Genomic DNA, 27,529 nt, shown 5'->3' on the forward strand with positions numbered 1-27,529 from the left:
TTATAACCCATCTCTGCGTTGTGCTCGGACTGGAGAGCGTTGTGCTCGGACTGGAGAGTGTTGTGCTCGGACTGGAGAGCGTTGTGCTCGGACTGGAGAGTGTCGTGCTTGGACCGGAGAGCGTTGTGCTCGGACTGGAGAGCGTTGTGCTCGGACTGGAGAGCGTTGTGCTCAGACCGGAGAGCGTTGTGCTCGGACTGGAGAGTGTCGTGCTCGGACTGGAGAGCGTTGTGCTCGGACTGGAGAGTGCCGTGCTCGGACTGGAGAGCGTTGTGCTCGGACTGGAGAGTGCTGTGCTCGAACCGGAGAGCGTTGTGCTCGGACTGGAGAGTGTTGAGTTTGGATTGCAGGGATTCTTTCTCATACCAATATGTGTCTCGTTGATATAGGAGGTCTTCTCTCTCAGCTCTGAGACTCTCTTTCTCATACCAGAATGAATCTCGTTGTTGTAGGAGGTTATTTCTCTCATCAAGGAGACTCTCATTCTCAGCCCTGAGAATCCCTCTCTCAGCATCAAAAACTTCCCTCTCAGAAATGGTATTAAATAAGGCCCGATAAGCATGAGCTAGGCCCCAAGTCATTTGTGCCTCCTGAGATCTGCCTGAGCCACAACATTCCTGTCTGAAATATGCGGTCAAACTCTTGGGATTCTTTAAGTGTTCAGGAGTAAAGCTCCATGACACTAAAGATGTCTGTCTTCTAAAAGTCTCTCCAAAGTCTCTCCACACTCCCTGCCACTCAGTATTCTCTAATTCTAGGGAAGACTTCCTCCTGAGGTTATAAATCCAGATACTGAGTGAGATCACTACAATAACCAACAGTAAATTAAGGGAGATTAATACGATTGACAGTGTGGTCCACTGGGACAACTGGTCAGTCGAAGACTGCTTGAAGGATGCAAAGAAAAAAGGAAGAGCACGCTCAAAAACCACCATTTCCGTACTATTGGTTGCATTAGCTGCATTAGTTGCTCCCTCTGGAGCTGCATGCAAATACCAAGTAAGCGTTGCTAACCGTGCTTTCAATCTATAATACATTCCTATAACTTCATAGGTAAAATGGGCTAGCTTAAACATGGTCCAATATGTTTGGAGCATCATAAAAGAGGAACTAATGAAATGCAGTACCTTATAAAGCCAACTTAGTAGAGAGAACATTTTTATTATTATTATTTTTTTTAATAGAGAGAAAAAAAAAGTTAAAAACGCAAAGCTCAGTAGTGTTTATAAAATAAACCGGAGTATTGGCAGTCCGCCTGGACTTTCAAGGTCAAGCTCGCAGGCGCAGAATCGCAAACCTAAGATAGCTCCTTAACAAAGAAAAACAACTTGTAGCCCTGTTAAAAGCTAAAAGAGCAACAGAAGAAAACACAGAAAAACAGCAACTCAAATTGCCCGCATTCTCCACCAAAATCTGTCACGGTTTGAACGAAAAAATCCACTTGCACCCGTGACAGGGGCCGTGGGCCCCGCGGGGGCCCTAGGCCAAAAGGAAAAAGTTAATTAGGAAAAGAAAACAGCGTCAACGATCTAAGGAGGCACACTTATTTACTAAATACTATATCGAAATACAGGATAATAAAATATAATATAATATAATTGAAAATTGAGCTAACGAATCAGACAAAATAGGAGAGAGAATGAGTCTCGTAACCGAGAGGCCTACTGTGAAATTTAGGCGAGACGCTGAAGGCTCCCACACACTCCCCTGAACGCCAGAACTCGAAAGAGAGAGATCAGTCTAGTCTGCAACCGAGTTAATATAGAGTCCAGGTCCCGTGATCTATCGTGTTGTTCCCTGGGAGATGTAGTCTTCTTCTGTAAGTAGCAGATTCAGTAAAATTATTCATGCTTTATATGATGTTATGATGTGGAATACTGATAGCAAAATTACAAAATTATTAAACCATGACACCCCACTTATCTCTTAACTGCTGCACATGTGGAGTTGGGGGGGCAGTCAGGGTGGCTGTCGCCATCTTAAGCCATTGTTCTCCCTCCGGGGGTCTGCAAATAAGCGCGCTCCCTGACTCCAACCCTCGGTTCCCCGGCCCCAGCAAAGCATTACCTGGAGCAAACGATTTACTCTCCTCCTTAGCCGCTTCGAGTGCACCCAGGACCAAACCCCAGGTTTTTAATTCCTCCGCTTTATACTCGTGCATTGCTCTTTGGAGCAGGGCAGCGGTGAAAGATTCCCACCGCTCCGAATCAAGTAGATTACTAGGGGAGGGTGAAGGCTGAGCTTTCTGCAAACAAGAAATAACGGCAGCAATCTCCTTCTTAGGAGCATTCCTACCGCAATGAGTTTTACAAACTCGTAATACTGACTTGCGGAATCAAACTCTATAATCCAGAGATGGGTTATAAAGCAGGTATGTTTATTCCAGCGTTGCGCAGCGCCGGGTGCAAGGGGGATAGCTCCTCTAAACTTGCACACCGACTTGTAAAACCGTGATACAGATATAGGTACACCTCATACATAGTCAATGATTTCCCGTAATCCTGATACATATTCAATAATTCTTTATCATGCAGACCCCCTCTTGTTATCGCCCATCTTATCAGGGAGATGCAACTCCTCTTTTGATATTTAAAACATCTAATCCCCTCCTCGCCAGGGTGTCTCAGGGAGATCTCACTCCTTATCTGCATCCTTCCTGCTCTCCCAGACCCACTGTCTCCATTCCTTGTTATTCTAACTAACTAAATCATTTTCTGTAAACTACCTTTCACTATCCCCCTTTTAGCCCCCCTTTATTATGAATTTCAGCAGAGCATCTGTTTCCTGCTTCACTGTTCAATACTACCTTAATGATGGATTGATTCCATGTTTTTTCTGGTGCTCGACACCGTACGTCCTCGCACCCTTTGTATATACCCGGGCCCAAAGTCCCATGGTCTTCCACGGTCTCACCGCAGGATAAACAGCAGCTGCATTCAATTTCGCCCCCTAGGCGCTTCCACGGGATCTAACCATAGGATTCGTGTCCGTCTCGCGGTTAGCCGTCGCAAACTCACTCTCAGAACGTCCTCACACGGGGCGCCAATTGTTGCCTTGTGCAAGGTAACCTTAAGAACTATGTCCCTCATTGAGAATGTGCTTCTGACGGCCCCCTGACCAAGTTACACGCTGATTACACCAATATGGTGAGCTGTAAAATGGCGTTTATTCAACCGCGTGAGCCCCTTATATAGGGCTTGTATTTCAGTCTCATACATATACATTACCGAGCGGGGAAGACCTATCGCGTTACAACTCGAGAGTTCGAGCTGAATCTTATTTACATGTAACAGCCTGTCCATACACGCCCACCGAACTCATGGACCTAGTGCAACGATTTAGGCAAAGGCCAAGGGAAAGTGTTCCAGCTTGGTTATTACGGTTATGGGATTCGGGGCCAGAAAGTGTACTGGTTAGTGGCCCCGAAGTATCCAAGTTGGCCACAATAACAATACATCCTGCCCTTAGGCAGAGACTGTATGCTGGGACTCAATTCCCTGAAGAAAATCATTCAATTGTAGACTGGCTAATGGCTGCTTGCCGTATGGTGTGGCCAAATAAAACTGACATGCCAGTAAACTCAGGGATGTGGTCTTCTATGGAAGACCTTCAAAATTATATACGAGAATTAGGCATGCGAGAGGCTATCTACGAAGATACATTTGATAGCCCTGATATGGTAAGATTCTCCGCAGGAATGAGGGACCTAATTTTACAACAAGCTCCCTCGCATATGTATGGAACACTGGTTTCCATACTCAACCCATTTGTAGCTGCAGAAGCAGCAGTCCAACAAGCTGCCCAATTGGTGGCGGACCTTGGGGAAACTGAGCGCTTACGAACTAAGCGCAATATCAGGGTGATTGAGGATGCCGAGGCTTTTCCAATAGTGCGAGCCAGAAGATCGGCCCCGCGAACCCCTCGGGCAGGACCTGTTAGAGTATCCCGGAAACAAATGTTCAATTATCTGCTCCGGGCAGGCGTTCAATTTTCAAAAATTGATGGTCAGCCCAATCACGTTCTCCTTCAGTTGTGGAAGCAGCTGAAGAATGAACAAAAATTTCAGAATAACCCCAAAAGACCAGGGATAAGACTTATAGAGTGGAGACCAACAACAACATGGAATTTAGAAGACTTTGTAGTTCTGAATAGGAAAAAGAAGCCGCCTCAGGTGCCTCGGGTCACGATACCAGAGGTATCAGAGGTAAAAGACTTGAACCTGGCTCAGTTCATGGCGTGACGAGGGACGTCAGTCCCCCTAGGGCCTCTAGACGGGACCGGAGGCCCTATGTAGAATTGACGATATACTGGTCCCGAAAGAATGTACAGTAGGTTATGGCCCTAGTTGATACTGGGGCAGAGACATCTATAATATATGGGGACCCAAGCAAATTCAAAGATAATGGAGTGATGATTGGAGGTTTTGGGAGACAGACCATTCCAGTCACCCAAACCTGGGTAAAATTGGGGATCGGGCGCCTCCCACCACAAGAGTACAAGGTATCCATTGCTCCAATTCCGGAGTATATATTAGGAATTGATATCTTGTGGGGTCTGGCTCTCCATACAACAGTGGGAGAGTTCCGGCTGCGGCAGAGATGCATTAGTATCCGGGCAATTCAGACAATACTGAGAGGCCATGCAAAACATGAGTCTATTTGTCTGCCAAAGCCGCGCCGGATTACTAATGTAAAACAGTACAGACTCCCGGGTGGGCAGGATGAAATAACAAAAACGGTGCAGGAATTAGAAAAAGTGGGTATTATAAGGCCTGCACATCGCCCATACAGCTCCCCAATATGGCCAGTACAAAAGCCAGATGGAACATGGAGGATGACAGTAGACTACAGGGAATTGAATAAGGTCACGCCACCCGTTCATGCGGCCGTACTCAATATTGCCTCCCTAATGGACACACTAAGCAGGGAAATCAAAATATATCACTGTGTCTTAGATTTAGCGAATGCATTCTTCAGTATTCCAATCAGTGAAGAATCAGTTTGCATTTACATGGGAAGGGAGGCAATGGACTTTCCAGGTCCTACCCCAAGGGTACGTGCATTCACCCACTTTTTGTCATAATTTAGTGGCGCGTGATCTGGCTAAGTGGGAAAAGCCAAATAATGTCAATTTATATCATTATATTGATGACCTCCTGTTAACATCTGATTCATTAGAGGCGGTGAGACAAGCAGCAGATTTGTTGACAGCTTATCTGCAGAAAAGAGGGTGGGCTATAAACCCACAGAAGGTGCAAGGTCCGGGGTTATCTGTAAAATTCCTGGGAGTAATTTGGTCCAGGAAAACCAAAGTACTACCCAGTGCGGTAGTAGATAAAGTCCAAGCGTTTCCAGTCCCTACAACATCAAAACAGTTGCAAGAATTCTTGGTTATATTGGGGTATTGGCGCTCCTTTATACCTCATTTAGCTCAGCTATTGAGGCCATTGTATAAGCTTACGAAGAAGCGTCAATCACGGAATTGGGGAAAGGTAGAACAGGATGCTTTCCAACAGGCAAAATTGGCAGTTAAACAAGCTCAGGCATTGGGTATATTTGATCCGACCCTCCCAGCTGAACTAGATGTTCATGTTACCCAGGATGGTTTTGGCTGGGGCCTGTGGCAACGCCAGAGTTCTGTTCAAACCTCCATTGGATTCTGGTCTCAGGTTTGGCATGGAGCAGAAGAAAGATATAGCATGACTGAGAAACAGTTATTGGCTGCCTATTCGGCGTTACAAGCAGTAGAGCTGATAACACAAACAGCAGAGGTCATAGTTAAAACTTCATTACCAATCCAGAGGTGGGTGAGAGATTTGACTCACCTTCCTAAGACAGGGGTGGCCCAAGCACAAACAGTGGCACGATGGGTCGCCTATCTAAGCCAGAGAAGCAGTCTGTCTTCATCTCCACTTAAAGAAGAATTACAGAAGATCCTAGGCCCAGTGACGTATCACAGTGATACATCAAAAGAACTGATGGTTGCTCCACCAGAGAAGAGTCCCGTTCAGGAAGGAAGATATCCTATTCCTGAAGATGCCTGGTATACGGATGGGTTCAGCAGAGGCAACCCGAGCAAGTGGCGAGCAATAGCATACCATCCCTCTACTGAGACCATCTGGTTTGATGAGGGGGATGGTCAGAGCAGCCAATGGGCAGAATTGCGAGCCGTGTGGATGGTCATAACTAAAGAACCTGGTGACGGCGTCCTGAACATCTGTACAGATAGTTGGGCTGTGTACCGGGGGCTCACTCTGTGGATTACGCAGTGGGCTACCCAGGAATGGACTATCCACGCCCGACCGATTTGGGGTAAAGACATGTGGGTAGACATTTGGAATATGGTCAAACATAGGACGGTATGTGTCTACCATGTCTCTGGTCATCAACCCCTGCAGTCACCAGGAAACGATGAAGCTGACACACTGGCCCAAATCCGATGGATTGAGAATTCACAATCCGAAAATGTTGCCCGTTGGTTACATCAGAAGCTACGGCATGCTGGACAGAAGATAATGTGGGCAGCCGCTAAAGCATGGGGGCTGCCTGTACAACTATCTGATATCGTCCAAGCATGTCAGGATTGCGACGCTTGCTCAAAGATGAGACCGAGACCGTTGCCTGAAACAACATCCCACATTCCTAGAGGATATAGTCCTCTTCAGAGATGGCAGGTTGACTACATTGGGCCCCTCCCTCGGTCTGAGGGGGCGAGATATGCCCTGACCTGCGTTGACACGTTAAGTGGACTGCTGCAAGCCTATCCTGTACCAAAGGCAAATCAAGCGTACACAATTAAGGCGCTTACTAAACTGATGTTTGCATACGGGACACCTCAAGTTATCGAGAGTGACCAAGGGGCTCACTTTACTGGAGCGATGATACAGAGCTGGGCAGAAGAAAACAACATCGAATGGCGATTCCACCTGCCATATAACCCAACAGGGGCAGGCCTTATTGAATGCTATAATGGTATCCTTAAGGCTGCCCTGAAGACAGACTCTCAGTCCCTGCAGGGGTGGACAAAAAGATTATATGAAACCCTGTGGGACCTGAATGAAAGACCTCGGGATGGCAGACCCAGTGCCCTGAAAATGTTACAAACTATATGGGCCTCCCCTCTTAGGATCCAAATTACAGGTACCGATAGTGAGGTAAAACCACAGATTGGTAATAAAAATAATCTTCTGCTCCCTGCCCCTGAGAATTTAAAACCGGGAATCCATAAGATAAATTGGCCCTGGAAGGTGCAGGTAGGACCCAAGTGGTGTGGCCTACTTGCACCTTGGGGGAGATTATTGGAGGTGGGAGGTTCAGTCACCCCCTCAGTGATAGGTACATGGCCTACTGACATCGTGGTCAATACTCTGGTCTTTATTGCTAAAGGAACACCTATTATGTCCCTATGGCAGATCAAGACTCCTCCTCTGGTGCCAGATATAGTTATACAGCCACAGATATCTGGCCAGAGGGTGTCATGGTTTAATAATTTTGTAATTTTGCTATCAGTATTCCACATCATAACATCATATAAAGCATGAATAATTTTACTGAATCTGCAACTTACAGAAGAAGACTACATCTCCCAGAGAACAACACGATAGGTCACAGGACCTGGACTCTATATTAACTTGGTCGCAGAACAGACTGACGTCTTTCGAGTTCTGGCGTTCAGGGGAGTGTGTGGGAGCCTTCAGCCGTTTGCCTAGATTCACAGTAGGCCTCTCGGTTACGGGACTCATTCTCTCTCCTATTTTGCTTGATTCGTTAGCTCAATTTTCAATTATATTGTATTATATTGTGTCATCCTGTATTTCGATATAGTATTTAGTAAATAAGTGTGCCTCCTTAGATCGTTGCCTCTGTTTTCTTTTCCTAATTAACTTTTTCCTTTCGGCCTAGGGCCCCTCCGGGGCCCACGGCCCCTGTCACGGACGCAGGTGGATTTTTCGTTCAAACCGTGACAGATTTTGGTGGAGAATGCGGGCAAATTGAGTTGCTGTTTTTCTGTGTTTTCTTCTGTTGCTCTTTTAGCTTTTAACAGAGCTACAAGTTTTTTCCCTGTTAAGGAGCTATCTTAGGTTTGCGATTCTGCACCTGCGAGCTTGACCTTGAACAGTCCAGGCGGACTGCCAATACTCCGGTATATTTTATAAACATTGTTGAGCTTTGTTTTCTTTTACTTTTTTTCTCTCTATTGAAGGAAAAAAAGGAAAAAAAAAATAATGTTTTCTCTACTAAATTTGCTTTACCAAGGACTGTGTGCCATTGGTTCCTTTTTTGAGACGCTCCGAACATATTGGGTCATGTTTAAGCTAGCCACTTTTTCCTATGGAGCTATACAATTTTATAATGGATTGAAAGCATGGTTAGCAATGCTCACTTCGTATCTGCATACAGCTCCAGAGGGAGCAACTAATGCAACTAATTATACAGAAATGGTGATTTTTAAGCGTGCTCCTCTTTCTTTCTATGAATCCTTTATGCAGTTTTTGAATGATCAGTGGGCCACACTCTTAACCTCCCTGATCTTACTGTTGATTATTGTAATAATCTCACTCAGTATCTGGATTTATAACATCCGGAGGAAGTCTTCCCTAGAACCAGAGAATATTGAGTGGCAGGGAGTGTGGAGAGGCTTTGAAGAGATTCTCAAAGGACAGACATCTTCAGTGTTATGGAGCTTCACTCCTGAACACTTGAAGAATCCTGAGAGTTTGATTGCATATTTGAGGCAGGAATGTTGTGGCTCAGGCAGATCTCAGGAGGCACAAATGATTTTGGGCCTAGCTAATGCTTATCGGGCCTTATTCAATACCATTCCTGAGAGGGAAGTTTTTGAAGCTGAGAGAGAGAGTCTCAGGGCCGAGAAGGAGAGTCTTAGAGCTGAGGCAGAAAAACTTTGGACTGACAAGGTAGAGAGAGAAAAAGCTTTTGAAGCTGAGAGAAAAGATCTCCTGTACCAACGAGACTCAATCTGGTACGAGAAAGAGAATCTTAGAGCTGACGCAGAAAAACTTTGGGATGAGAAAAGCTCCCTGCAATCCCAACTCAACACTCTCCAGTCCGAGCACAGCACCCTCCGGTCCGAGCACGACACTCTCCAGTCCGAGCACAGCACCCTCCGGTCCGAGCATGACACTCTCCAGTCCGAGCACAGCGCCCTCCGGTCCGAGCACGGCACTCTCCAGTCCGAGCACAGCGCCCTCCGGTCCGAGTACAACACTCTCCAGTCCGAGCACAGCGCCCTCCGGTCCGAGTACAACACTCTCCAGACTGAGCGCGATGCCCTCCGGACCGAGCACAATGCCCTCCAGACCGAGCACAACACTCTCCAGTCCAAGTATGACGCCGTCCAGTCTGAGTGCGGCACCCTCCAGGCCAAGTACGATGCCTTCCAACCCAACTGCGACACCCTCCAGTCCGAGCACAACACTCTTCAGTCTGTGCATAACGCCCTCCGGTCCGAGCATAACGCTCTTCAGACTGAGCACAATGCCCTCCGGACCGAGCACAACACTCTCCAGACTGAGCACAACGCTCTCCGGTCCGGGTACAATACTCTCCTCCAAGTATGACGCCCTCCAGTCTGAGCGCGGCACCCTCCAGCCTAAGCACGATGCCCTTCAACCCAATTGTGACACTCTCCAGACCGAGCACAACACTCTTCAGTCTGAGTATAATGCCCTCCAGTCCGAGCATAACGCTCTTCAGACCGAGCACAATGCCCTCCGGACCGAGCTCAACACTCTCCAGACTGAGCACACTGCCCTCCAGGCCGAGCATAACGTCCTCCGGCTCGGGTACAACACTCTCCAGTCCAACTACAACAGCCTCCAGACTGAGCTTGGTGCCGTCCAGTTTGAGCGGAACGCTCACCGAGACCAGCTATGTGCCCTCCAGGGTGAGTTGAATGCATTTAACCAACTACCAGGGGCACAAGTAGTCCAATTTGACCAGCCACCGGGGGCACATGTAGTTCAATCTGACCAGCCACCGGGGGCACATGTAGTCCAATTGGACCAACCATCGGGGACACCAGATACAATGTTGGTTGCCCCTGTAAGAGAGCGAAAGACAAAACAAGTTTCAACTCAGTTAGAGAAAATGCAGAAGGAGTTAGAAGAGCGGAGGGAGTTAGTAGAGCAGGACTCAGGAGACTCAGGGGACTCGGGAGAGCAGGGGGACTCAGGAGAGCAGAAGAAGTTGGAGGAGCAGAGGATGTTAGAGGGGTATAAAAAGATGATAGAGGAGCAGAAGAAGTTTGAGGAGCAGATGAAGTTGGAGGAGCAGAGGAAGTTAGAGCAGTATAAGAGGATGTTAGAGGAGCAGAGAAAGTTAGAGGAGCAGAGAAAGTTAGGAGAGAGGAAAAAGAAGGAGGGTTACCTGGAGGAAATAACACAAGCGTCAGGGTCAGGGTCAGAGTCAGAAGAGGAGCCAAAAGCTAGTTTTTCTTTACGAGAATTTCTCAAGTCCAAACTTATAGATGGGGCAGCCTCATCAACACAGTTGCCACCATCAACACCTGGGACTCTTGATAGAGCAAAAGGCGAGCAAAGTATTACGACCATTATTGATCGATCTTTTAAAGTGAGTGAAATTCGAGATCTAAGAAAGGATTACACACGTCAGCCAAAAGAAAATATGGTCACTTGGTTACTTCGATGCTGGGACAATGGTGCCAGCAGTGTGTGGCTTGATGGCAATGAAGCTCGCCAACTGGGTAGCATTTCCAGAGATGCACGTGTGGACACATGCCACGTATTGGCACATGCCAAAATCGGTCCTACACCCTCTGGAAGCGGATGTTGATAGCGGTAAGAGATAGATTCCCCTTTAAACGGGACTTGGAGCCTGAGAGAAAGAAATGGACTGATATTGAGAAAGGTATCCAATTTTTGAGAGAGAGTGCTCTGGTGGAAATGCTGTACAGCCGCAAGTTCAATCGTAATGATCCAGACCAATTACATGATCCTGAAGCAGTCCGCGTTCCACGACAAGTGTGGCGTGACTTTACAAAAGCAGCTCCAGAAAAGCATGCCAGTGCACTTGCATTAGTATATGGCAAAGGGGACAGGAAACCCTTTGTGAATGAACTAATTGGCTGACTTCAGGAACTTGAATTATTTATAAGCGCCACAGAAGTTAATCTGTATACTTCAGCCATTGTCAAAATTGTGGAAAGGTTAAACGAAGTGGAGGGAACACAAAATGATATTATTGACAAATTGGCTAATGTGCCTGATGTAGATGAATCCACGGTGGTACAAGATGATGGAAACCAGGATTTCCACAATCGCCTATTGAGGAAGCTAAACAACATGAGTTCCTCTCGACCTGTATCATCGAAAATCTCAACCATTAAAAAGAGACGTCTTCGTATTCAAGCAAATGACGATGATAGGTCACCTCGAATCAACGATGAGACTACACGTCTTGCCTTGTTGCTTTTCCTCTGTAGTCATGGGGAGGACATGAAGAAGTGGTGTAATTCATCCACTTCTGCACTTCAGGCACGAGTGAAAGAATTACAAGGTGAAACAACTACCATGGTGAACTCTTCCAAGAAGGGGAGAGTTCCAGTTGCTGCAAGTCAACGAGGTAAACAATAGAGGGGCCCTGCCCCCAGCCGGGGGGGGAAAGGGACAACAGAGTATACTGGACTGTGTGGATTAAGTGGCCTGGCACATCTCAACCACAGAAATATAAAGCCTTGGTGGACACTGGTGCACAATGCACCCTAATGCCCTCAAGTCACCAAGGGACACAACCAATATATATCCATGGAGTGACTGGGGGTTCCCAAGAATTGACTATGTTGGAGGCTGAAATAAGCCTCACTGGTAAAAACTGGCAGAGACACCCTATTGTGACTGGTCCAGAGGCTCCATGTATACTGGGAATCGATTACCTTAGGATGGGATATTTTAAGGATCCCAAGGGGTATCGATGGGCCTTTGGGATAGCTGCTGTTAACACAAACGGTGTTAAGCAGCTGTCAGCTTTACCTGGTCTGTCAGATGATCCTTCTGCTGTGGGGTTACTCCAGGTAAAAGACCAAGAGGTACCAATTGCCACCAAAGTGGTTCACAGACGGCAGTACCGCACCAATAGGGACTCATTGCTCCCCATTCACAAGCTAATTCGCCAATTAGAGAATCAGGGAGTGATTAGCAAAACGCACTCGCCTTTTAACAGCCCCATATGGCCAGTGCGTAAAACCAGTGGGGAATGGAGGCTGACGGTAGATTACCGTGGCCTGAATGAAGTTACACCTCCATTAAGTGCTGCTGTACCAGACATGCTAGAACTCCAGTATGAACTGGACTCAAAAGAAGCTAGGTGGTATGCCACCATTGACATTGCTAATGCCTTCTTTTCCATCCCATTGGCTGCAAAATGTAGGCCACAGTTTGCTTTTACCTGGAGAGGTATTCGGTATACCTGGAACCGTTTACCTCAGGGGTGGAAGCACAGCCCAACAATTTGCCATGGATTGATCCAAGCTGTTTTGGAACAGGGTAATGCTCCTGAACACTTGCAGTATATAGATGACATTGTAATGTGGGGCCATACAGCAGCAGAGGTTTCCAAGAAAGGGAAACAGATAATCCAAATTCTTTTGCAAGCTGGTTTTGCCATTAAGCGCAGCAAGGTGAAGGGGCCTGCCCAGGAAATCCAGTTCTTAGGTATAAAATGGCAAGATGGACGTCGTCACATCCCAGCAGATGTGATTGACAAAATCACTGCTATGTCTCCACCCACAAATAAAACAGAGACCCAATCTTTTCTGGGAGTAGTGGGCTTTTGGAGAATGCATGTCCCAAACTACAGCCACATAGTGATCCCCCTCTATCAGGTAACACGGAAGAAGAATAATTTCTCATGGGGTCCTGAGCAGCAGCAGGCTTTTGAGCAGGTAAAACAAGAGATAGCCCGTGCCGTGGCCTTGGGGCCAGTACGGACGGGACAGGATGTGAAGAACATCCTCTACACTGCTGCTGGAGAGAAAGGTCCCACCTGGAGTTTGTGGCAAAGAGCCTCAGGAGAGACCCGAGGCCGACCCCTAGGATTTTGGAGTCGAGCATATAAAGGGTCTGAGGAGCGCTACACTCCGACTGAGAAGGAGATCTTAGCCGTGTATGAGGGGGTTCGGGCTGCTTCTGAAGTAGTTGGGACAGAGGTTCAGCTTCTTCTAGCACCTCGCTTGCCAGTAATAAACTGGATGTTTAAAGGACAGGTTCCCTCCACCCATCATGCTACTGATGCCACTTGGAGTAAGTGGATTTCATTAATTACTCAACGAGCTCGAATGGGAAAACTCAGCCGTCCTGGAATTCTAGAAGTGATCATGGATTGGCCTGAGCGTAAAAAAATTGAAATACCACCTACAGAAGAGGTATCACGCGGTAAAGAGGCACCACCATACAATGAGCGACCAGAAAACGAAAAGAAATTTGCCCTATTCACAGACGGATCATGTCGTATTGTAGGGAAACATCGCAGATGGAAAGCTGCTGTATGGAGCCCCACACGACAAGTTGCAGAGGCCACTGAAGGTAAAGGAGAATCAAGTAAATTCGCAGAGGTAAAGGCTGTTCAGCTGGCTTTAGATGTGGCTGAACGGGAGAGGTGGCCAATGCTTCATCTTTATACTGATTCATGGATGGTGGCAAATGCCTTATGGGGGTGGTTGCAACAGTGGGAAGATGATAATTGGCAACGAAAGGGTAAACCTGTTTGGGCTGCTGAACTGTGGAAAGACATTGCTGCCCGAATAAGGAACATTGTTGTAAAGGTGCGCCATGTAGATGCTCATGTGCCTAAAAGTAAGGCTACTGAAGAACATAAAAATAACCATCAGGTTGATCGAGCTGCCAAAATTGAGGTGGCTCAAATAGACTTGGACTGGCAGAACAAGGGTGAATTATTCCTAGCTCGGTGGGCCCATGAGACTTCAGGTCATCAAGGAAGGGATGCAACATATAAGTGGCCAGAGACCGAGGGGTGGACTTAACTATGGACGCTATTGCTCAGGTTATTCATGATTGTGAAACATGCGCCATAATTAAACAAGCCAAGAGGATGAAACCTTTTTGGGGAGAAGGGCGATGGCAAAAGTATAAATATGGAGAGGCATGGCAGGTTGATTATATCACCTTGCCACGATCTCGCAATGGTAAGCGTTATGTACTCACCATGGTGGAGGCAACCACTGGGTGGCTCGAAACATACGCAGTACCCCATGCTACCGCCCGAAACACCATATTAGGGTTGGAAAAGCAAATCTTGTGGCGGCATGGCACTCCAGAAAGAATTGAATCAGATAATGGGACCCATTTCAAAAATTCTCTTGTAACCACTTGGGCCAAAAATCATGGCATTGAGTGGATTTACCATATTCCCTATCATGCACCAGCTTCTGGTGAGATTGAACGATTCAATGGGTTGTTGAAAACTATGTTGAAAGCAATGGGTGGCGGAACATATAAAAACTGGGAGAACCATTTAGCAGAAGCCACCTGGTTAGTCAACACTCGAGGATCTAGTAATCGTAATGGTCCTAACCAATCCAGCTCCCTACGTACCGTGGCGGGAGATAAGGTTCCTGTAGTACACATGAAGAGCGTGTTGGGAAAGACGGTTTGGGTCCTTCCAGCATCTGGAAAGGGCAAACCTCTCCGGGGTACTGTCTTTGCCCAGGGACCTGGGTGCACGTGGTGGGTGATGGACAAAAATGGGAATGTTCAATGTGTACCACAAGGGAATTTGATGTTGGGGGAGTGCAGCCAATGATTTTCTTGTAGATATATAGGTAGAGTCTCAGAAAATATTTGACGAATTTTCAATTAGATATCAGACTTAAGATAGAGTGGATTAATGTTAAGGAAACACTTTTTTTTTCCATATACCTTAATTAGGCATTCTGTAAGCAAGTTTTCCATCTGGACTCTATATCGTGCACTGGCAATGCATGCGTAGAGCACACATGGAAAGAAGTATAAGTAAAAAGGAAATCTGCTGTGGTGGCTGGGAAAGGATGAGTGCACCTTGATGTGGGGGACGCCCTACTAGCGCTGCTTTTCTCCTCTACCGCTGACATGTTTTTCTTTTTTCTGGCAGTTTTGCCATTTTCTCAAAATTAATAAATAGTAGGTTAAGGTATAGAGTTTTGTTCTCAACTTAGAGGTTTGTATGGAACAAATATAAATTGTTGCGAAAATAAGGTTACTGATTATTCACAACTATACGTATGAGTGTGTATGTATGTATAAACATAATGTAATGATGTAGAATAAGGGGTGGAATGTCATGGTTTAATAATTTTGTAATTTTGCTATCAGTATTCCACATCATAACATCATATAAAGCATGAATAATTTTACTGAATCTGCAACTTACAGAAGAAGACTACATCTCCCAGAGAACAACACGATAGGTCATGGGACCTGGACTCTATATTAACTTGGTCGCAGAACAGACTGACGTCTTTCGAGTTCTGGCGTTCAGGGGAGTGTGTGGGAGCCTTCAGCCGTTTGCCTAGATTCACAGTAGGCCTCTCGGTTACGGGACTCATTCTCTCTCCTATTTTGCTTGATTCGTTAGCTCAATTTTCAATTATATTGTATTATATTGTGTTATCCTGTATTTCGATATAGTATTTAGTAAATAAGTGTGCCTCCTGAGATCGTTGCCGCTGTTTTCTTTTCCTAATTAACTTTTTCCTTTCGGCCTAGGGCCCCTCCGGGGCCCACGGCCCCTGTCACGGACGCAGGTGGATTTTTCGTTCAAACCGTGACAGAGGGTATGGTATCGGAGGCCGGGACATAATCCAGTACAAGAGGAAGTATTGACTCAAGATAAGTATATGGCCTGTATCTTGCCCTGGAGGGCGGATCTTCCTCTCCTAGTACCTTTGAAGCATCTGTATTATTCCCCTTAAGATTGATTCTAAGCCTCTAGGACCATCAGAGAACGATTACTTTGGACTGATGAAATGCAGACGGACCTGCACTTTAAGATGGCTTGTCTCCGGTAACATCTATCAAGCACTGGCCCATGGAAGATTGTGAATACCCATCCAATCATCGTCATCTGAAATACATCAACATTTAGTGCGACGGGAGATTGTATCAGCGTCACGTTGGGTCTCTGTAATAAGGGAGAACTCACCTAATCATTGGTTCATGCTACGAAGGGGTGGAGTGTATAAGAGATTGGTAATCACAGCGTGAACCACTGATTAATCAGCTGAGGAAAGTGTGGGGTCAGCTGTGGGAGCACAGGTGAAAGTTATGTAGCTGTGTTCCCGGGAGGGGTGGAGTTCGACTCCACCTCCTCTGAGACCTCATTTAAGGGCTGACCCTCACTGAGGCAGCATCTCTTGGAGATTGCTTGCTTGTGAAGATCGCCTCAGCTCCTAGTGTCATCACTGGTGAGTTCCCCTTTTTTCCTTATACCTTCTGTACTTCTACTACCATCCTTGTAGTTGCCATTCTTGTTAAAACCTGTATAGTTACCACCAATACAAGGCCCCACTACCCCATATCAACCCTATAGACCCCATACAGGCCCCATAGGCCCCATACAGGCCCCACAACCCCATATGGGCCCCATAGGCCCCATACAGGCCCCACAACCCCATATGGGTTCCATAGATTCCACACAGGCCCCACAACCCCATATAATTCCGACAACCCCATATGGGCCCCATAGACCCCATATACATACCCCAAAATCCCATATGAGCCCCATAGACACCATATGAGCCCCATAGACCCCATATAGGCAGCACAACACCATATGGGTCCTGCAAACCCCAATAATGGCCCCATAACCCCATATGGGTCCCATAGACCCCATACAGGCCCCACAACCCCATATGGGCCCCATAGACCCCATTCAGGCTCGACAACCCCATACAGGCCCCACAACCCCATACGGGCCCCAAAGACACAATAAAGGCCCCACAACCCCATATGGACCCCATAGACCTCATACAGGTCCCACAACCCCATATGGGCCTCATATACCCCATAAATACCCCAAACCCCATATGGGCCCTATAGACCCCATACAGGCCCCGCAGCCCCATATGGGCACCATAGACCCCATACAGTCCCCACAACACTATATAGGCCCCATAGACCATATATGAGCCCCGTAGACCCCATAAAGGCACTACACTCCATAGACCCCATGCAGGCCCCACAAACCCACATAGGTCCCACAGACACCATACAGGCCCCACAACCCCATATGGGCTCCATAGACCCCATGCCGGCCCCACAAACCCACATAGGTCCCACAGACCCCATACAGGCCCCACAACCCCATATGGGCCCCATAGACCTTATACAATCCCCAAGCCCCCATACAGGCAACATAGACCCCATACAGGCTCCATAACCCCATAACCGCACCATAGAACCCATAAAGGCACTACAACCTTATATGGGCTCCATAGACCCCATGCAGGCCCCACAAACCCACATAGGTCCCACAGACCCCACACAGGCCCCAAAACCCCATACAGACCCCAGAACATCATATGGGCCCCATAGACCCCATAAATGCCCCAAACCTTATATGGGCCATATAGACCCCATACAGGCCCCACAGCGCCATTCAGGCCCATAGACCCGATGCAGGCCCCACAACCCCATAGACCCCATATGGGCCTCATAGATGCCATACAGGCCCCACAACCCCATATGGGCCCCATAGACCCCATACAGACTCCAAAACCACCTATGGTCCCCATAGACTCCATACAGACCCCACAAACCCATACAAGCCCCCAAACTCCATATAGACCTCATAGACAACATACAGGTCCCGCAAAAGCTTATAGGCCCCTCAACCCCATAGGGACCCGATAGATCCCATACATGACCCACAACCCCATACTGACTGCACAACCACATATGGGCCCCATAGACCCCATACAGACCCCACAACCCCATATGGGCCCAAAGACCCCATGCAGGCCCCACAAAACCATATAGGTCCCTCAGACGCCATACAGGCCCCACAACCCCATACCGGCCCCAAATCCCAACACAGGCCCCCCAACCCCATACAGACCGCAGAACACCATATGGGCCCCATAGACCCCATACAGGCCCCACAAACCCATATGGGCCCCATAGACTTTATACAATCCCCAAGCCCCCCCATACAGGCAACATAGACCCCATACAGGCCCCATAATCCCATAACCGCACCATAGACCCCATGAAGGCACTACAACCTTATATGGGCTCCATAGACCCCATGCAGGCCCCACAAACCCACATAGGTCCCACAGACCCCACACAAGCCACACGACCCCATACAGACCCCAGAACACCATATGGGTCCCATAGACCCCATACAGGCCCCACAAACCCATATGGGCCCCATAGACCCCATAAATGCCCCAAACATTATATGGGCCATATAGACCCCATACAGGCCCCACAGCGCCATTCAGGCCCATAGACCCGATACAGGCCCCACAACCCCATAGACCCCATATGGGCCTCATAGATGCCATACAGGCCCCACAACCCCATATGGGCCCCATATGGGCCCCATAGACCCCATACAGACTCCAAAACCACCTATGGTCCCCATAGACTCTATACAGACCCCACAACCCCATACAAGCCCCCAAACTCCATATAGACCTCATAGACAACATACAGGTCCCACAAAAACTTATAGGCCCCGCAACCCCATAGGGACCCAATAGATCCTGTACATGACCCACAACCCCATACTGACCGCACAACCACATATGGGCCCCATAGACCCCATACAGACCCCACAACCACATATGGGCCCCATACACCCCATACTGACCCCACAACCCCATATATGCCCAAAGACCCCATACAGGCCCCACAAACCCATATGGGCCCCATAGATGTCATACAGGCCCCACAACCCCATATGGGACCCATAGATGTCATACAGGCCCAACAACCCCATACGGGACCCATAGACCCCATACAGGCCCCATAGACCCCATACAGACAACACAACCACATATGGGCCCCATAGACCCCATACAGACAACACAACCACATATGGGCCCCATAAACCCCATACAGGCCCTACAAACCCATTTGGGCCCCACAGTCTCCATATAAGCCCCATGGACCCCATAAGGGCCCCACAGACCCCATACAGGCCCCACAACCCCATATAGGCCGCAGAAACCCGTATGAGTCCCATTGACACCATATGGGCCGCAAAATCCCATACAGGCCCCACAAGCCCATACAGGCCCCACAACCCCATATAGGCGCCATAGACGCCATATAGGTCCCATAGAACCCATACGATACCCATAGACCCAATATGGGCCCCATAGACCCCATTCAGGCCCCACAACCCCATATGGGCCCTATAGACCCCATACAGTCCCCAAAACCCCATACAGGCTCCACAACCACATATAGGCCCCATCGACTCCATACCGGCCCTATAGACCCCATACAGGTCCCACAACACCATAGGGGCTCCATAGACCCCATACAGTCCCCAAAACCCCATACAGTCCCCAAAACCCCATACAGGCTCCACAACCACATATAGGCCCCATCGACCCCATATAGGCCTCATAGACTCTGTACAGGAACCACAATGTCACGTAGGCCCCAAAATCCCTTATAGTTGTCATTGACCCCACACAGGACCCACAGACCCCATACAGGTGTCATAGACCCCATATGGTCCCCTTAGAACCCATACAGGCCCTACAACCCCTTATGGGCCCCGAACACCATAATGGCCCCATAGCCCAACACAGGCCGTACAACCCCATATGGGCCCCTTAGAAACCATACAGGCTCCACAACCCCATATAGGCCCCATAGACCCCATAAAGGCCCCACAACTCCATAAGGGCCCCATAGACCCTATACAGTCCCCAGCACCTCATATGGGCCCCATAGACAGAATACAGGCCCTACAACCCCATATAGGCCCCACAACCACATACAGGCCACACAACCCCATATGTCCCCCATAGACCCCATACAGGCCCTACAACCCCATACAGGTTCCATAGACCACATATAGGCCCCATAGACACCATACAGGCCCCACAACCCCATATGGGCCCCATAGACCCCATACAGTCCACACAACCCAAATCGGCCCCACAACCCCTTATGGGCCCCATATAACCCATACAGGCCCCATAACCCCATACGGGCCCCATAGACCCTATACATGCCCCAGAATTCCATAAAGGCCACAGAGACCTTATACAGTCCCCATATGCCCCATAAAGGCCCCACAACCCCATATGTGCCCCAAAGACCCCATACAGGCTCCACAACCGCATATAGGACCCAAGGACCCCCTATGGGCCCCATAGACTCCATACAGGCCCTACAACCCCATACAGGTCCCATACCACCATACAGGCCCCATAGACCCCATACAAGCCCGTCAATCCCATACAAGCCCCAAAGACCCCATACATGCCTCACAACCCCACACAGGCGCCACAACCCTACACAGGCCTCACAACAACATATAAGCCCCATATACCCCATTCAGACTCTACAACCCCATATGGGCCACATAGACCCCATTTGGGCCCCATAGACCCCATACAAGCGCCAAAACCTCATATAGGCCCCATTGACCTCATACAGGCCCCACAACCCCATACCGGCCCCATAGACCCCATATAAACCCCACAACCCCATATCGGCCCCATAGACACCATATCGGCCCCATAGACCCCATATAGGCCCCATTGACCCCATACAGGCCCCACAACCCAATATCAACCCCATAGACCCCATGTCAACCCTACAACCCCATACAGGCCCCAGAACCCCATATAGGCCCCATAGACCCCATACAGGCCCCACAACCCCATATCGGCCCCATAGACACCATATCGGCCCCATTGACCCCATATAGGCCCCATTGACCCCATACAGACCCCACAACCCCATATCAACCCCATAGACCCCATATCAACCCTACAACCCCATACAGGCCCCACAACCCCATATAGGCCCCATAGACCCCATACAGGCCCCACAACCCCATACAGGCCCTATAGACCCCATATAGGCCGCACAGACCCCATACAGGTCCCACAACCCTATATAGGCTCCAGAACCCTATATGCGCCCCAAAACCGCATATGGGCCCCATAGACCCCATACAGATCCCACAACCCAATACAGTCCCAATAGACCCCATACAGATCCCACAACCCAATACAGTCCCAATAGACCCCATACAGATCCCACAACCCAATACAGTCCCAATAGACCCCATACAGGCCCCACAAAGCCATATGGGCCCCATCGACCCCATACAGGCCCCACAAACACATATGGTCCCCATAGTCCCCATACAAACCCCACAAGCCCATATGGGCTCCACAACTTAATACAGGACCCATAGTCCCATTACAGTCCCCACAACCAGATATTGGCCCCGTAGACCCCATACAGGCCCCAGAACCACATGTAGGCCCCATAGACTTCATATAGGCCCCACAACCACATACAGGCCCCCAAACCCCATACAGGCCCCACTACCCCATACAAACCCCATAGACCCCATACAGGCCGCACAACCCCATATGGGCCCCTGTCATGGTTTAATAATTTTGTAATTTTGCTATCAGTATTCCACATCATAACATCATATAAAGCATGAATAATTTTATTGAATCTGCAACTTATAGAAGAAGACTACATCTCCCAGAGAGCAACACGATAGGTCACGGGACCTGGACTCTATATTAACTCGGTCGCAGAATAGACTGACATCTTTCGAGCTCTGGCGTTCAGGGGAGTGTGTGGGAGCCTTCACCGTTTCGCCTAGATTTCACAGTAGGCCTCTCGGTTACGGGACTCATTCTCTCTCCTATTTTGCTTGATTCGTTAGCTCAATTTTCAATTATATTGTATTATATTGTGTTATCCTGTATTTCGATATAGTAATTTAGGAAATAAGTGTGCCTCCTTAGATCGTTGCCGCTGTTTTCTTTTCCTAATTAACTTTTTCCTTTCGGCCTAGGGCCCCTGTGGGGCCAACTGCCCCTGTCACGGACACAGGTGATTTTTAGTTTAAACCGTGACAGATTTTGGTGGAGGACGCGGGCAGATTGAGTTGCTGTTTTTCTGTGTTTTTTTCTGTTGCTCTTTTAGCTTTTAACAGAGCTACAAGATTTTTTTTTCTGTTAAGGATCTATCTTAGGTTTGCGATTCTGCACCTGCGAGCTTGACCTTGAATGTCCAGGCGGACTGCCAATACTCCGGGATATTCTGTAAACACTTGCTTTCTTACTTTTTTTCCTCTCTATTGAAGAAAAAAAAAGAAAAAAAAATGTTTTCTCCAGTAAACTTGTTTTACAATGGACTGCATGTCATCAGTTCCTCTTTTATGATGCTCCAAACATATTGGACCATGTTTAAGCTAGCCATTTTTTCCTATGAAGTTATAGGAATGTATAATGGATTGAAAGCAAGGTTAGCAACGCTTACTTGATATCTGCATGCAGCTCCAGAAGGAGCAACTGATGCAACTGATATTACAGAAAGGGTGGTTTTTGAGCGTGCTCTTCCTTTTTTTTTGCATCCTTTAAGCAGTCTTCGAATGACCAGTTGGCCCAGTGGACCACACTGTCAATTGTGTTAATCTCCCTGAACTTATTGCCGGTTATTGTAATAATCTCACTCAGTATCTGGATTTATAACCTGAGGAGGAAGTCTTCCCCAGAACCAGAGAATACTGAGTGGCAGGGAGTGTGGAGAGACTTTGGAGAGACTTTTAGAAGACAGACATCTTTAGTGTCATGGAGCTTTACTCCTGAACAATTATAGAATCCTGAGAGTTTGACCGCATATTTGAGACAGGAATGTTGTGGCTCAGGCAGATCTAAGGAGGCACAAATGACTTGGGGCCTAGCTAATGCTTATCGGGCCTTATTCAATACCAATCCTGAGAGGGAAGATTTTGAGGTTGAGAGAGAGTCTCAGGGCCGAGAATGAGAGTATGCAATCTGTTGCCTTGTGTAAGGTAACCTAAAGAACTACGTCCATCATTGAGAATGTGCATCTGACGGCCCCATGACCAAGTTACACGCTGATCACACCAATATGGTGAGCTGTAAAATGGCATTTAATGAACCGTGTGAGACCCTTATATAGGGCTCCAATTTCAGCCTCATACATATACATTACCGAGCACGGGGAGGCCTATTGCGTTACATCCCGTGAGTTCGTGCCGCCTAATACATCATTTCCCCCTCTCCATGCTCGATAAAGTATGCCCCGTTACATCCCGAACGCTAATCCTTAATCCTAATATAAAAATGTTAGTCTCTATAATTTAAACTTAATAAGTTATCTAAAAAGTGAGGTAGACAAGCTACAGAGGTAGGTAGTGCAATATCTAATAACATCAGTAGTTTTCTAATGATTATATCCAAGGCATCTTGGGTTTATACAGTTCCTTCTTCTTCTCAAAGTTTATCATATACCCGTTGGTACTCCATTTTTTCGTTAAACATTCTTTCTATCATATGCTGTAAACAACCCTGGACACACTGAAACAAACAAGGTAAGCAAATCATTAAAGCTAAAAAGAATAAAACATCTATGATTAATACTTTGAGGAACTGCTTAAGCCATGGGCCCAGATTACCAAACAGTCCCTCCAACCAGCTTCCGAATGCATCATCTATTGCGATCTTCTTCGTGTGTTCTTGCATCCATTCCAACTTCCTATGTATCGAATCGCTGTGGTCGCTCAGATTGAAACAACACATCCCTTCAAAGTCCTTGCACCCGTGCCCTTGAGCAAGCAGCAGAAAGTCAATTGCAGCTCTATTTTGAAGAACAGCGTGTCTGATGTTGTTAACGTCCATCAGGAGTTCCGACAGGACTGCTGTGGTGACATTAGCTTGCTTCACGGACCAGCATGCCAATCTCTCAATTTCTCTTAGGGCCTGGGCTGAAGCTACTCCCGGAGCTAAGACGGATGCAAAGATTCTAGCTGTGGGACCCCACAGCTGAACCTCATCACTACAATCCTGGTCCAATGTTTTTATTGACCTTTTCTGGCGTCGAGCTTGATCGATCTTTTTCATAACACTTATCATTGCAGTGTGATTGGGAGCCAACAATGTCAGCTTTCCCAAATAACACGGCCCCCCAACTGGATTCTTTGGTATCCCTTGCCAAGCTCTATCCCCACATATCAAAAATATGTCCTTAGGAAGGGCCTTGGCTGTACCATTGCAGTTTATTCCTTCCCCAGCTAAAGGTTCCTTTCGAGAACAACAACCAGAACATGCCAAATCGTCAGGGCCCCAGTAGCATGAGAGATTATAGCTGGACCCGTTAGGATGACGTACCACATACTTCTGATTGTAAGAGAGCCACCTCCCACCCTGCTTTATGCATTGGTCTGCAAATCCATTCTTGGAGCCATCCCCGGAGCAGGGACGGGAGAATCCCTCCACCCTTTCAGCTGAGAAACCACAATATGCCCCTGACAAGCTATATGTGTCAAATTGAATGGGGTTAAGTAAAGTAAAGGGTTCCGACCCAGTTGTTCCCGAGAATGGTGCCCCATTCCCAAGTAGGCCTTCCCATACCCTGCGATTGGACAGTTGACCCGGTGTCCTAAAACCCGAAAAATACAAACATCTAACCGGGCGTTCCCACTTTTGAGAGTTCTTATTCCATGTTACGTTACCAACTGATTGGGATCCAAGAAGCTGCAACTCTGGTGGATCCCAGGGCAAGGAGGTGTTCAAGGATCTAATAAAACATGCAGACATTCTGGCCCAGTCAGTGAATTTAGACTCAAATGCTTTCATAAAGAAAACTTTGTCCACTGCATCTCTCTTGCAGTTGTTCTTATGCACATATCCGTTGAACTCCTTTGGGTCCCACCTGGGTACACCTATAAGGCATGTTCTAAACGGTGATGTGGCTGACTGCAGGCTAAGGCAGAAATCTTTCTGCCCAGTTCGATTAGACCATGTAACCCAAATATTTTCTGGTTGTGATGTTAAGTGAGTACCCTCTCCCCCGGTAATGAATGCAATTACACAAAGACACACAGCAAGTGATACAACAGATGTCCTTCTCGTTGGTACTAGCAGCAGTTCTTTATCTGTTCTTTTTCCTTTTTCTGAAGAGTCACTTCGCGGTTGCGGCTGGCGGGTTCCCATCAACAGTAAAACCCGCCGTGGTGAGAGCTTCAACCACCCGCCTTTCCAAGTCGTGTAATCCTTTATAACAGAAGTCAGCGCTTCCTTAGGCAGTTCCGATCCTTCTACTGCCCGTATCAATCGATTGGCAAACTCAGAGAATGACTCTGAGGGACCCTGCATAATCTCTGACCACGGGGCTACAGGCTCTGCTTTTCTTATAAAGTGTATAAAAGCAGAGGTAGCCGCCCCCGTGGTGGCAAGCAGCTCTCCTGGGCGGAGGTCCCTAAGCTGCCTCTCTGCAGATCCAGCCAAATCCGCAGATGAACCTGAAAGCCTCATTAAATCAGTTTTTGGATCTCCCTCCTTCCCATTTGCTGGATGCTGTGGATCGCGCGCAGCCTGTGCTAAAACAGCTTTGAGTTGTATTATCCACTCCTCCTTCCACACAGTAAACTGTACTGGTTCGAGGGCTACTCTCATAAGGCTTTCAATATCATATGGGAGTAGGGGACCTGGGGCTACGAGAGCCTCAAAGGCACTCATTGTCATCGGGGATCTCAATCCCTTTTTGTCAATCGCCTCTATAAACCGAGCAACTGCTTTTGCTTCCAAAGGTACCCAAACCGGTCCCTCCTGTTTGACTACAATTGGGAACACCGCCCAGTCCCGCTCCTTGAGCCCCACCTCTCGCATTGTATCGCAAATGTCAGTCCAATCAGTGGGCTTACGCGATATCTCTCGCTCCTCCCACTTCTCCCCCCTCCTCCGGGGAACCACGACCGACTGGGTGGGGACAGGCAATTCCTTCCGTTCCTCCCCTTTCTCCTCCCCCTTCGCGGGAGACGAAACCGACGGGGTGAAGGCAGACAGTACCTTTTGTTCCTCCCCTTTCTCCTCCCCCTCCTCGGGAGGCGAAACCAAAGGGGTAGGGGCAGGCAGTACCTTTCGTTCCTCCCCTTTCGCGGGATGAGGTCCCTCCTCCGGGGGCGGGTCTAGGGGTGGCTTAACGCCTCCACGGCGCGCCTCCCCCCATGACTCTCCCTCCCTCGGACAGGACCCACCCCCCTCAGGTGAACGAAAGCTCTGCAAACAGGGGTATAGGCGGGGATAATATGGCGGCGCCTCCCCAGATGAGGCAACTTCCGCCATCCCTTCCGGAGTTGTTTCGGGCGCCGCCATGGCCATTGTGAAAACGGCCGGCGTGGTCGGCGCCATCTTGGGTACGGAGTCGCCGCAAGGGAGCGGTTCCTCCGCACCCTCCGGGACCCCAGACGTCCCGGAACCCACCCCAAAAACCCCATTCGCGACTACCTGGATCACAGTTTGCTTTTACCTGGAGAGGTATTCAGTATACCTGGAAACATTTACCTCAAGGGTGGAAGCACAGCCCAACCATTTGCCATGGGTTGATCCAAGCCGTTTTGGAACAGGGTAATGCTCCTGAGCACTTGCAGTATATTGATGATACTGTAGTGTGGGGCCATACAGCAGCAGAGGTTTTCAAGAAAGGAAAACAAATAATCCAAATTCTTTTGCAAGCTGGTTTTGCCATTAAGCGCAGCAAGGTGAAGGGGCCTGCCCAGGAAATCCAGTTCTTAGGTATAAAATGGCAAGATGGACGTCGTCACATCCCAGCAGATGTGATTGACAAAATCACTGCTATGTCTCCGCCCACAAATAAAATAGAGACCCAATCTTTTCTGGGAGTAGTGGGCTTTTGGAGAATGCATGTCCCAAACTACAGCCACATAGTGAGCCCCCTCTATCAGGTAACACGGAAGAAGAATAATTTCTCATGGGGTCCTGAGCAGCAGCAGGCTTTTGAGCAGATAAAACAAGAGATAGCCCGTGCCGTGGCCTTGGGGCCAGTACGGACGGGACAGGATGTGAAGAACATCCTCTACACTGCTGCTGGAGAGAAAGGTCCCACCTGGAGTTTGTGGCAAAGAGCTTCGGGAGAGACCCGAGGCCGACCCCTAGGATTTTGGAGTCTGTAGAGTGTGTTTTTTACAGATAGTTAGCTGAGAGGGGTTGTAAACACGGTGCAGTTAATCAAGCAGCCATGCCACCTGCAAGGACAGTGAGAACAACAGGATGCCTTGGGATGGTGAGAAACTAGCCATGGTTTTGTGAGCTCAGCAAGGGTGTAACTTTCAGGATGTTAACAAGAAGCTGCAAAGATAATTGGGGATGGTATGGAATTGGGAACCAATGATGAGCTCCACTTTTGCAATATGTATGAGCTAATTATCCGTATTATAAATGTACACGCAGCCAAGCAATAAAGGAGAATAGCTGATCATATGTCAATGACAGGTGTGGTCGTCTGCTTTTCTCC

The 27,529-nt window shown here is 48.2% G+C and overlaps 1 protein-coding gene across 1 annotated transcript; it reads left to right on the top strand.

Annotated features, from left to right (window-relative positions):
• Positions 1-1,787: 1,787 nt before the first annotated feature.
• LOC146754505 (uncharacterized) lies at positions 1,788-4,241 on the top strand. The gene has a single exon (XM_085527699.1). The coding sequence runs from the start codon at positions 3,320-3,322 to the stop codon at positions 4,238-4,240; it is 921 nt and encodes a 306-aa protein (XP_085383825.1). The 5' UTR covers positions 1,788-3,319; the 3' UTR covers position 4,241.
• The last annotated feature ends 23,288 nt before the right edge of the window (positions 4,242-27,529 follow it).

This window comes from Coturnix japonica, chromosome W, assembly GCF_054131305.1.
Source record: "Coturnix japonica strain WE chromosome W, WE-NBRP24, whole genome shotgun sequence".
In the NCBI taxonomy this organism is placed as follows: Eukaryota; Metazoa; Chordata; class Aves; order Galliformes; family Phasianidae; genus Coturnix; species Coturnix japonica.

Coding starts and splice junctions, on each gene's coding strand:
- LOC146754505 (XM_085527699.1), top strand. CDS start 3,320: ATGGACCTAGTGCAACGATTTAGGCAAAGGCCAAGGGAAAGTGTTCCA.